At 40.1% G+C, this 13,659-nt stretch overlaps 1 protein-coding gene across 2 annotated transcripts in view; it reads left to right on the top strand.

The window, feature by feature from the left end:
• Positions 1-13,659, top strand: part of TTC28 (tetratricopeptide repeat domain 28) — a 616,338-nt gene that overhangs the window by 215,224 nt on the left and 387,455 nt on the right. For both annotated transcript variants that reach the window (XM_073582693.1, XM_073582692.1), the window contains exons 3-4: positions 2,768-3,040; positions 8,261-8,391. In XM_073582693.1, coding sequence (XP_073438794.1) covers positions 2,768-3,040; positions 8,261-8,391 — 404 coding nt within the window. The remainder of the gene's footprint in view (positions 1-2,767; positions 3,041-8,260; positions 8,392-13,659) is intronic.

Raw genomic sequence — 13,659 nt, 5'->3', positions numbered from 1 at the left:
CTCTAAACCTGTGCCTTTTTATGCTTAGGAGTCCAGTGGGTGGTCCTACTGCTAGCTCTTTATTCACACACATACAGGAATACCGTAGCTGCCGGTCACTGAGTATGGCTGCCCAGTGGACTCCTATGCCAAGAAAAGGCAGATTTTAACATGATTAAATAAGAAAAGTTGTACCAAGATATTTTTTCCCAAAGGATGTATCTGCTTAGCCCCTCTTACTCAATAACATTGATTGGACTAGATTATTGCTATGACAGCTTCTCTTTACGAAAGCAGAAAACGAAAATAAAAAAGTTCTGAAAAAAAAAAAAACAATGACTGACACCTTGCTTAAAAATATAATTTAATGAGCTGCATTAATAACGCCCTCGAAAATGATCAGACTGGCTCTCTCTTTAGCAACGGGAGTACAAATCTGTAAAGTTTACAAAAATAGAATTCTTAAAGTGTAATTGTTGTTTTATAAATCAATAGTACACGTGAAAATAAAAAACTACTTTTTTCATATATCTTCTAAAACAAATCTGATTATATATTTTCCAAACTGATCATTTATTTCAAAATTCTAAATCCCAGGTAAAATCTGCCTTCGGTGAAGACAGATGTTTCCATTACTGAGATAGGCGATGACAGTTGGTGCTTACAACATTTTATGTAGAGAGGAGGAAGGAGCATGAGGTACAGCTCCTCCCTCCTCCATTCCTTCTACATATACAAACCGCCTCTTCAGAAAGAAAGAGGACTTTTACTCTACAGCGCCACCTATTGGTAGTAGTATTGGTAGTAGCGATCCTACAAGTCACAATCGACCCTTTAACGAGTCTTGTAATATGACTTAGTATAAATCCTAAGTCATATTACAAGACTCGTTAAAGGGTCGATTGTGACTTGTAGGATCGCTACTACCAATAGGTGGCGCTGTAGAGTAAAAGTCCTCTTTCTTTCTGAAGAGGCAATTTGCATATTATTTTCCCAGAGGAGCATTGCACGGCGAATAAGCCTCCTTACCTTGACAAGCCAGAGCTGGCATGTCACTCTCCACAAGGAGAAACCTTACCCCTTAGACATATACAAACCAAATGCCATCTCTTATCTCATAATGGAAAAAGCTGCGTGGCTTGAAGGTAATGTGAAGTCGGCTTTAGGCTGTGTTCACACGTAGCGTTTTTTTTTTGCGTTTTCGTGGTGATTTTAAACGCGCAATTTTGCCACGAAACAAAAAAAAACCCCATCCCATGCAATCCTATGGCATTCCGCACATGCTCTGCTAATGCTGCGGATTTTTCTGCGGCGGAATTGCATCGCGGAAAAATACGCAGAATGCTCATTCTTTGTACGGAATCGTGGGAAAATTCGCACACATAGGAATGCATTGTTCTGCTTACTTTCCGCATGTGGCTGTGCCCACCATGCGAAAAGTAAGCAGAATATTTGCGAATGGTACCCACGGTTTGGGGGAGAGGAAACTGTCCTCCGGGCTTTGGGTACCATATCCCTGTAAAAATTGTCATATTCTCACCTTCCGGCGTCCCGCGCAGTGTCAGCAGGCCTTAGCAATGCTCCCGGCAGGTCCCGTTCCCAGTGATGCATTGCGACAATGACCTTTGATGACGTCATCAAAGGTCATGTCACAATGCACCACTGAGAACGGGACCTGCTGGGAGCATCGTGATGATCGGAAACGCTGCGCGGGACGCCGGAAGGTGAGTAAAACACCATCTTTTATTTTTTTATTATTTTTAACATTAGATCTTTTTACTACTGATGCTGCATAGGCAGCCTCAATAGTAAAAAGTTGGTCACACTCGTCAAACACTGTGTTTGACGAGTGTGACCAACCTGTCAATCAGTGTTTCAATCGATGCTACAGATCGCTTGAGAAACGCTAGCATTCTGCAAGCTAATTACGCTTGCAAATCACTAGTTTTTCCGCGGGAAAGAGGCGGGAATTAAAATGCGGTTTTCTCTCATATTTCCCGCGGAATGGAATTCCCGCAGAAATTTCTGCGGCAATTCCGCAACATGTGCACATAGCCTTAGACTCCTTTATAAAGGTTGTGCACTATTTGTAAATGATTTTATGCCACATCATTCATTTTTATTTGGAGTTGGTCAAATGAGAATGTGCTCCAGCATTTCTATAGTTTAATTCTTATTTATGACATGCAACCTCTAAAAAAATTACATTAAATGCTGCAAAATCATCCTCAATAGTGGGGTGGCATAAAAAGTAGAAGATCAGTTTGAGGCCATAGTCGGATATCTAAAGATGCACTAAGTTATTGAACATCATGTAACACTGGCGGACACAGACAGAAGAGGCCCCTGTGATAAAACAATATAGGGGCTCTTAGCAGTCCAGTAGCTCATCATAGTGCATATTCCCACCTTCTTTGGAGGTAGAAGAGGACCCCCTTACCTCTTGGTCCCATTTGCAGTTGCATCGGTTGCAACAATGGTAGGTACGCCCTTGTCACGTGATGCATATTTGGCACAAAATAGACCCAGCGGTCAGAAGGAAGTTTGAATTTCCCCCATTTTGTCCTCATATTTGAAATCCACATACTGATGTTAAATTGGTCAAATGAGAATGTGCTACAGCATTTCTATAGTTTAATTCATATTTATGACATGCAACCTTTAAAAAAATTACATTAAATGTTGCAAAATCACCCTCAATAGTGGGGTGGCATAAAAAGTAGAAGATTTGAGGCCATTGTCGGATAGTCTTTACATGATTTACAATATTTTATTTCACGTGTTTTAGAATCTCTGGAGCCTACATATCAGCAGCTGCAGAAGATGAAACTGGACAAGAGCCCCTTTGTGGTGGTTTCAGTGATTGGTCAAGAACTTCTGACGGCAGGACATCATGGTGCATCAGTGGTTGTACTAGAAGCGGCACTGAAAATTGGGACCTGCAGTCTGAAATTGAGGGGCTCGGTATTCTCTGCCCTGAGCAGTGCTTATTGGTCCCTCGGGAACACAGAAAAAAGTACGGGATATATGCAACAGGACTTGGATGTAGCCAAGACTCTAGGTACAGCCATCAATTGTGTGTTTGTCTGCTGGGATAATCATTTCTAAAGTTGTTGTAATACTAGATTCTGTGTCGCAAATATGCATTTTAGTCATTATTTTAATAATGGCCTGAAAAAGAAATTATGGTGTGTCCACATATTTTCACAGCAATTTTTGCCTTCTTATAATAGTTATCCCTTTTCACTATCTACAGCTGATTGCTAAGAAATCTGCACCATATAGGTCATGCTGTAAATTTAAAGATATGCATTGTGCCCTTGTATAGTTTACATTTATTTTCCTTAGGATGTCCAAAACAGTAGTAAAGTTTAAAGGGGTTGACCTATTTATGTCTTTATTTTAGCAAGTGTATTGGGGACATGTATTTCATGTCTTTCTCCTGCACTTGTTAGTACAGCCTTTCTCCCAGACTGCACAAGTAAATGATGAGAACTTGTAATTCTTTATATTAGCAAGTGCCACAAAATCATGATATTTATTAAAGGGAACCTTTCAGTAGGATCAATCTTCCTAAGCCATTTATATGGAAATGTAGGTCATTGACAGCTGAATAAAATGATACCTTGATGTCTGCAATCCGACCTCTTATTCCAGAGAAATCCACATTTTTCTAATACGTAAATGAGTTGTTAAGATCTATGGGCCGGACATATATGTCACAGAGAATCAGCCCCCAGATCTTATTTTAAATGAAAGGGGGTGTTACCAGTGTGAGACATAGATCAAGAGAGCAGGCTGTCAGTCATTACATGTCTCACACTGGTAACTCCCCCTTACATTTAAATATCTGGAGACAGATTCTCCCGGAAATCTAGGCCTGACCCATAGATTTTAACAGCTCATTTACATATTAGAAAAATGATGATTTCTCTGGAACAAGACATTGGATCACAGCTATCCGGGTATCACTTTATTCAGCTGCCTATGACCTACATGCCCATATAGATGGATTAGGAGCATTGATCCTACTGACCGATTCCCTTTAAAATTAAGATAAAGTGGCCATCCCCATTCAATATTGCTATATGCTGATCATCTTTGGAGAAAAATAATTTTCTCTGATAGAGCAGATTTTAGTCAGTAAGGGGAACCTTACCTTAATGGGAGAAATCAATTAGATTTCAGAATGAATTGAAAAGACATTTCACCTAAAGCGTGGCTAATGGTCCAAAAGGTTTTATTAATAATCAAATTCAAAATGTTGATGGCAATGATAAAAAATATTATATTGCTGCCTCAGTTTTCATCATGAAGAAGTACAACAGAAAAGCGTCTGATTCTTTATAAAGTTTATTCTGGAAAGACCTTTAGTCATTTGTATATTGAAATGGCAATAGCAAGTCTTTTTTTTTATGTCCTGCAAATACCAACATCATTAAATCTCAGACGCAACCTTGTCATTTTACAGATTTTTCATGTTGTTTGAGGTAGTCTTTTATCTCCATTTAGTAACCTCATTCATCCCACCTTTCTGCTGTGTGGTTATGTAAATAGGTTTTACAAGCCATGTATTACAAACTTGCATGGTGGAGATGTCAACCTCCAGTGACCCAAGTCAGTGCAATTTGGCTGTTTGTAGCCATTAAATGGCAATTTAATGGGTTAGTGCTGACGTCTGTCACAGAGACACGTCTGGAGTCTATAAAACTGCTCATGCTAAAACCAGCCAGAGAGACTCTAAGTCAAGAAAGCTTCTAGCCTTCTCTCCATACAGAGTATGTGAGCCACATCAGCATGTTTAGCTCTCTTCTGCCAGATCAACATTTTCTGAAGACCTGCAATAACTTCCATAAGAAAAAATAAGTTTAGCCTGAGATTATATTTGTTGGACTCTTTTGTAAGGTTGAAAAAAAGTCTATTAAGTCCAACCTAAAATCTTACCATGTTGAAAGTCGAAAAACTGGATGACAAATGTAGTGGAAATGATTTGCGCTAATTTTCTGAGCTCCCAGCTTGCCCGCTGACCTGTCGTGATGTCATCTGTGTGGCATGTGGTGTATAGGTTTTGTCTCGCGAGCCCCGCTAAGCATAAGCCTAGCCTGGGATCCCGCAAAGTAGAGAAATTCTCTCAAAACCTACCTACAGCCAGAGACCACTGACCTAGACCATGGACCAGGGTTGTGTGAGGCAATCCGCTCATCTCTACTCATTACTCCATTTCAGGGCAAAATTTCATCCCAAGTCTAAGAGTGAATGCCACTGGATTGATATCCTAACTCCAGAGCATAGTAATTGTTATGTTTTTCAAGAAAGACATCCAGGCTCTTCTTAGTCTCACTGCTCTTACAGTAAAACATCACTATGGATCTGTGAGAAAGAGTAATTTGTCAATCCTAAAATAAAGGCTGCTCAATGGATCACATGTATGAATGTTTGGCGTTTATTGATAATTCTTCATATTTAAGACTTCACACAGGTCAAGATATATTCACATCATATAACAGCCTTGAAAGCTATTGGTGTATATGTTAAACCACACATCCTTGCAATTCCATTCACTAGATGGATCTCAGCATTCCTTTGACAACCTTGCATTATACAGTATATTCCTACTCAACGTGTTCATTTGTAGTCAAAAGTAAAAAAGACACACACAGAAAAAAGTCCTTTAATTGAACAAAACACTCCCCAACAAATCCCCTCTTTTTCCCATTTATTAACATAAAAATAAGAAACTAAAGTAACCCTCACCTGTCCACCATTAATCCATATCGATGATGTCTCCTTACGAACAGCAACTCTGCTACATCTGGTTGCTTTCCTGAGCTGTAACATCAGTAAAGTGACTGCTCAGGCCAACAACCAGATCACACTAAGCTGAGTGTGAGAACGTGGCTGCGTGTGACCGGAGTTTACCTTAGTGACGTCACCACTTGTCACTGCAGCCACTTTCTCACGCTAAGCTCAGTGTGTTCTGGCTGCCAGGCTCAGCGGTCACAATACTAATGTCACTGCTCAGCACTACAACCAGATGTAGCAGAGTTGTTGTCTGTTTTATCTTGGCTGGTCATCAAAAATGGGTGGTGTATAACAAGAAACTCGGCACTCAACCTAAAGTGATCAGACAAGGAATTTAATGGTGTCCAGAAAGTAGTAACAGAAGCGTTTCGGTCCTAATGCTGGACCTTCATCAGTCACTACAAAGTAATTCAAAATAAAATAAAGTAAAATGAACAATGTACAAATAAACAAAATATATACAATAATAATGACTATCAAGAGGATTAGACCAGAATCCAAGGAAGATATTAGAAATAGTGAGGTCTGTTTAGGTGGTGGCATGGGCAATAAAATGAGCGTACCCATTATTTATTGTTCAGGGATATGGGTGGACCCATAAGATAAGGTAAGGCCTGTTTTACACATCCGTTTTTTGGCATCCGCCTGCATCCGTCAAAGTGTGAAAAAAGGATCGGTTTCCGTTTTGCCGCAAACGGATCCTTTTTTTTGACGGATCCGCGGTAGCCGCTAATGGAAGTCTATGGGGCAAAAAAAGGATCCTCAAAAAAAATGACGGATCCGTTTTTTAACGGAAAACGACGGATTTAGACTGATTTTAAAAAACGGAAGTGTGATCCAGGCCTAATAGTAAATAATCTGTGAATAGGAGAAAAAGAGAAAAAAACCTGTTGGTGGCAGTGGAGACAGTTGTGAAATAGGAATTATATGAAAAGGAAACCTTCCAGGTGGTTAAGGAGACTACTGCCTGTAATACGGGCGGTATGGCCAAACAAACTGGCAGGTCTGTAAACAAATGCATGTTTTTTTTTAGAAAAATAAAAGGTGGAGCGCTGTCAGTAAAGCTGCAGAGTAACTGACCTGTAAATATAAGGAGGTGCGCGCACACAGACACATCGCGCACCTCCATATATTTACAGGTCACTTTGTAATGTCACAACTGTCTCCACTGCCACCAACAGGTTTTTTCTCTTTTTCTCCTATTCACAGATTTACTATTACCAGTGATCTTATGGGTCCACCTATATCACTGAACAAAATATAACGGGTACGTTCATTTTATTGCCCATGCCAACACCTAAACAGACCTTCTCAGTATTTTCTAATATCTTCCTTGGATTCTGGTCTAATCCTTTTGATAGTCAGCATTTTTCGGCAATGTTTGAAAATATTCTATTGACCATTATTATTGTATATACTCTGTTTATTTGTACGTTGTTCATTTTACTTTATTTTATTTTGCATTACTTTGTAGTGACTGATGAAGGTCCAGTATTAGGACCGAAACGTTTCTGTTACTACTTTGTGGACACCATTAAATTCCTTGTCTGATCACTTTAAGTTGAGTGCCGAGTTTCTTGTTATACACTTCACGGTGTGGGAACCTACTCTGGCACCCCCCTACGGCTGTGCACACGCTGATATTCACAAAAATGGGTGGTGACCCCCAAGCATTTTTTATTTAAATAATAATAAAAAAGGCATGGATCCCTTTATTTTTGATAGCCAGCCTGCAGCTGTCAGCTTTACCTGCACTTGTTATCATAACAGAGGAGACGCCACATTTTTTTTGTCGTTATTATTTTTCACAAAGTGCGCCGGCCAATCCATGCCAATACTTGACATTGCTGTGATGGGGCCAGAAGTGCCTACACAGGAAAAACTTGTTGATTAGTGCACTGCAGCCTTTCAACAACCTTTGTTTGAGCTGCCGATCCTGAACAGTAACTCGGACGTCAGGGAGAAGTGCATGTTCGGGGTCCCAAACTTTACCGTTCAGATTCGCCCATTCGTATATTGCAAAAAAAAGTCTCAAACTTTATATGAGCAGAGTCTTATTATAGAAATCCTTCAACAGCTGAAGTGATTGACTCCATTTATAAAATTATGTATTCACTTTGGTATTTAGGCAATTTAAAAAAAAATATTTAAAAAAGTCTACAGACTTTTAAAAAAAAAAAAAAAACCTTCCAAATGCCACAATTTTGTTTGAAAAAGTCTGATTAGTTACAGTCTGATTTTATTATTGTTTGTTATTGATATGTAAGCTTTTCCTCTAGCCATTATGTCTAAATCTTTTCGCTGCTATGTGCTAGGATCAGCAGCTGTAGCTGCATGGACTATTAATTATGCTGTGTAATAAAAAATAGATTTTTGTCCTTTGTTAGGGTTAGATCAAGTGTGTGATACATCAGACATGTTAGTTTCCCATACTGTGGAGATACATTGTGTGTAACCTTCTCGTGTTCATATAATCTAGGTGACCAGACGGGAGAATGCCGAGCCTATGGGAATCTGGGATCTGCATTCTTTTCCAAAGGAAACTTCCGGGAGGCACTTACAAACCACCGACATCAGCTAGTTCTCGCCATGAAACTGAAGGAGAGAGAGGTAAGAGACCTGTTTTATGGTTTGCATGCGCTAGACGATAAATTGAGGGAGTGCTTTGATTTTTCTCTCCATATTTTACATCAGCACTTGTCACGCTTTGATTTGTTGCGCTCAGCCAGGCTTGTATATGTCATAGACCAGTGAGCAGCCTATTTCTTTGTGTTTTCCACAGTAACACACATTTGAACTCCCAAGATGTTGGGCTTTTAGACACATAAGCATATCATTCTGTATTTTTATTGCACGAGATGAAAGCTTAGTCTTCGGAATGCACTGGGAATTGGAGGAATATAGGACAGTTTGGAACAGACTCTTTTAGTATGCATGCATACATTTTATGAATATTCATAGAGTATTGAATGCTGTATTAAACATGTATTAACCTGGTCAAGAGAACTTGTCAACAAAATTGACATCTGGGTTTAGACTAATGAAATAGGGACACACCCCTTTGACAAGGAGAATGGTAACAACCAATTGTCAATTTATTCATACATTTCTAGGAGTGAAAACAGAGGAATGGTAGAATTCAAAAAAACGTTCTTGGTTCATTCGAGTATACTAAAATAGACATATCAGGATAGGTGACAGGTCCTCTTTGATAGAATTTTTCAGAGAAAAGTCTCTACATTTGCCTATATAATATGGTTGATAAAGAAGCAAATGGAGTAAACTGTCCCATTATCCATACAAATTCTCAACTTTTCAGTTCTGTAGATATTGTTCCATAGTTTTCAGAAAGTGAATGCACTGGCTGCCATTAGTCAAAACCAAGTAGCAGAAACGCTGGCAATTTTGCTTACTGTAACCAATCAGAGCTCAGATCTTAGTTGTTAAAGTGGTTTTGAGGCTAATAAATATTGATGACCTATCCTCAAGATCAGATCAGTGAGGGCCCGACACCTAGCCCCCTATCAGATAGCTAGCAGTTTTGGTGCCAAAGCCAGGCACTGTGTTGCAGCCCCTGTTCGGTATTGCAAAATAGCTCCTATCCAGCAGCTGCTACACATTGAACTATTCAGCTCCATTGAGTGGCGCTAATAACAGCTGATCGATGGGCTCCAGGTGTTGGTATTTCTAGAGAACCTCTGTAAACAGCACTGGAAAAAAATGAAATCTGCACTGTGTTTGGTTATTGTTGGCCACAAGTCCAGTTCTATTTTTTTAGACACCTTCAATCAATGAGGCATCGTATGAAGCATAGGACCAGGTGAAAAGTTTTTTTAACCTTGACTGCTTGGATCAGTGACAACATTTCATCCCCCTTTGCAACATGCAGTATGGGATTTATAGAGTATGCATAAATCAACTGTTTCAGATTCCTCTGTATTATGTTACTGTGCAGTTAGCAGGAGCCTGTAGTGCTCCTGTTTTCCCTGAGAGATAGACTGGCCATACTCGTTAGACCAAAGCTCAAGAGATCTGTTCAGGAGGTTTGCACTTTCAACAAAATCTCCATGTCCACATGGAGTCAAGGTTTCCATACACATTACTTATTAATCAGTTGAACGTGATGGATATGAATATATATGGGAAGTGTCGGATTGTGGTGCCAAGGGCCCACCAGTATCCAACTCTGGGTTCCCCACTTTTCAATTACATGCAAATGTTACATTATCCTCAATTGCAAATTTATATAACAATAGACTGGGTAGATTGTTACATGAATAGGATGCCACCTTTAGCTGTACATCGTGATTCATGTATATTGTGCCAAGTACTGATCAGATAGGAGGGTGGTGGTCCACTCTTGCACAGGGGCCCACCGGTGGATTCCACTGTTCTCCTGTGGGCCAGTCCAAGCCTGCATATGCGTGCATCAGAAGAAATAGCTGTATGGACTGCTTTAGACTTTAATGATGGTCTACATTTATTGCTTTGCAATCACAGATTTTCTGCAATTGTCAGATGTCGGAATCATATGCAATCATTGTTTGTCTCTGTGGTTCTGTATGTTATTTCACCAAAACCTAGAATTTCTCTCTAGGGCAAATTTCACAGCAGTATTGATATGCAGGATCCAGATTTAGCATAAAAACTCCAGTAGTTTCAGAATTTGCCAGCCATGATGTATCGGCAACATCTCTGGATAATAGCACGTTTGGCTCCATCTACTCAGTAGTGCCTTTCTTTTGCTGAGCAATTGACAGATCTTGTAAAGAGAAGGGCGACCAGTGCCGTAGACAGCTGGCCAGCCCATACAGTTTCTATTTTTTTTGTTTCTCCCATTTACCATCAGGAGTTTGGACATCCTTTATGATAAGCCATTCGGTGTCTCCATAACTGGAATATGGAGCTCTGCATTGCTGAGAGCTGTCTGCCTCACATACAGAATGCAGAATGTACATCCATGAATGCTGTAACCCAGAATTCACAGCTATATGCAGATATTGTGACACTTATAGTCCAACTCAGTTATGCTTTGGAAATAAATAAGCCTTTCCAATATGACTAAACTGATATGTGATATACATTATGTCATCTATTTCACTGCCTGATGCAAGCAGCAAATCATTAGCAGTCCTGAGAGCCAGAGACATCTGCACCAAAGCTGATTTCTGTTATTCAAGGAGGCCCACTATCCCCGAGTATAAATATGCTTGCCCAAATCCATCTCCTAAATGAAGCCTTGGGTAATCCTGCCCGTCCCTTCCGATGACTGTGGGAAACTAGAGGATTTTTTTTTACAAAACATGGCTTCCCATAAACTATAACAAGCCTCTCTCTGCACTTAGCATCTTGACTTTATTTCCTAGAGTGCAAAGGCTACGTGTTTTTAATTGTTTGTATATTTTCTTAATTTCTGTTCTTGGAAGAGATGGGCAAAAGTAGATGAAACCGACGTAAAAAGATTAGAAACTATAAAAACTCCTGAAGGTTAGTGCTCCGCTGCTGACCCCTGCGCCGCAACACGCGTTTCGCCCTACTGCTTCTTCCAGGGGCACAGTAGGGCGCAACGGAGCAATAATCTTCAGCACCTTACTAGGTAAATATCTTTTTTGCCCTCTTATTAGCCCTTTAAGCGGAATATAGCATGCTGTGATCTGATTAGGAGCAGAACTGTTTTCTTCCATTACATTAATATATTGGCATTTTTTCTAATTGTTGCATATGATTTTTTTTTTTGGGGGGGGGCAATGGGTTATTTTTCCTCTGCTACAAATTCTAAGGATGCTGATTTTTTGTAACAATGAGTATCTTTATGAGAGGTGTCTAGTTTATCAATATTATAGGTCCCTATAGATATTGGAATAGGAATGATGCAAAATTTTGCACAGGATATAGTGATATTTCTTTGGACACTTGAGATTTGCTAGTCTGGATATCATCTCTGTTTGACAGTCTCAACATATTTGTATAAATCTGTTGCTGCCCCCTTCATGGGGTTTTTTTGTATGAATTTTTGGATATGTGGTCTCTTTTAAAAAAAATGTGTATTTTTCTAATAAAAAGAATATTTTAAATTTATTAAATTGGTTCACTTCATTGTGGTAGGCAAAAAACATTGTTGCTAGTGCTACCCTTGTATATGTATTTAAGTGCCATTTTGTATTTTTGGACACATTGTAGAATTATTTTGAAAATGCTGTCAGGTGTTTGCCTTTTAAAGGGAATCTGTCAGCATGTTTTTTCTAGGTAATCTGAAGGCAACATGAGCTAGGGGGTGAGACACTGATTTCTGGAATGTGTCACTTATTAGGCTGTGTGCTGTTGTTTTAATACAATGAGTGTTTTATCAGCAGGATATTATCACTGCCAGACTAGCATGCCAAGTTGTCCAACCACTCCCCCAGCACTGATTAGCAGCATACTGTCAATAGACAATGTACAGAGAGAGCCTGGTGTGGGCGGGGTTAGCTTTTTCAGCTCTGCTACATTCTACATCTAAAACTCTGTTAATACACAAACATTGAGCTTGGTTTGAGTTGGTACACATGCAGCATATAAATGCATGTTCACATAGCCAAAAAGCATACAAAACCTACAAAAGACAAAATGAAAAAAACCCTGCTATAATTAAATAAGTAAAAAGCAAAAGTGCATCTAAATCATACAGAGTTTTAGTAATACTGTATTTGATCAAACATAGCATAAAAGCCGTCCCACCAGCGACAAGTTGACTCTGTGGTCGGGGCGGTCCTACACTGTCTAGTATTAGTCACCTTATCATGTGTCAAAGTTGCTGTCTGTGTGAATAAGGGCAGACAAGGACCGGGTCCCAACCACTGGACACCAGTCAGTGGAAGCCTTTAAATACAATTTCCAGCTCAGAAGAGGGAGGCCACACCCCAGCTTGCACAGAATTCAAAAATAGAAAAAAAAAAAAAAAACAAAAATTGAGCTTGGTTAGAGTTGGTACACATGCAGCATATAAATGCATGTTCACATGGCCAAAAAGCATACAAAACCTACAAAAGACAACATGAAAAAAACCCTGCTATAATTAAATAAGTAAAAAGCAAAAGTGTATTTAAATCATACAGAGTTCTTAGTAATACTGTATTTGATCAAACATAGCATAAAAGCCGTCCCACCATCGACAAGGTGACTTTGGTCGGGGTGGTCCTACACTGTCTAGTATTAATAACCTTATCATGTGTCAAAGTTGCTGTCTGTGTGAATAAAGCCCCCGTTACACACTGCGATATTGCTAGCAATATTGCTGTAAAGTCACCGATTTTGTGACGTTGCAGTGATATTGCTAGCGATATCGCTGCATGTGATACTTACCTCCGACCGACTCCCCCGCTGGATATCGCTGATCGCGCGAGAAGCTCCTGGACCATTCCTCGTCGTCAGCTTCCTGCAGTGCTTCCTGTGGAGAGACGAGCGACGCGTGGAGCCGGGCGGGAGGACGCAGGATCGCCGCGTCTGACAGGTAAGTAGCGATCCCCGTCGCTGGTGAGACGCTGGTGAGATCTGCCTGTGTGGCAGCTCACTAGCGACCACCTAGCGATGCACCAGCGATCCTGACCGCGTCATATCGCTAGTCGGGATCGCTGGTGCATCGCTAAGTGTGACAGTACCCTAAGGGCAGACAAGGACCGGGTCCCAACCACCGGACACCAGGCAGTGGAAGCCTTTAAATACAATTTCCAGCTCAGGAGAGGGAGGCCACACCCCAGCTTGCACAGAATGCAAAAATACAAAGAAAAAATGCAAAAATTGAGCTTGGTTTGAGTTGGTACACATGCAGCATATAAATGCATGTTCACATGGCCAAAAAGCATACAAAACCTACAAAAGACAAAAAACCCTGCTATAATT

Source organism: Dendrobates tinctorius, unplaced genomic scaffold (assembly GCF_039654945.1).
Source record: "Dendrobates tinctorius isolate UK_male_01 unplaced genomic scaffold, ASM3965494v1 ptg000073l, whole genome shotgun sequence".
NCBI lineage: Eukaryota > Metazoa > Chordata > Amphibia > Anura > Dendrobatidae > Dendrobates > Dendrobates tinctorius.
This window is presented reverse-complemented; position numbering and strand designations above follow the sequence as displayed.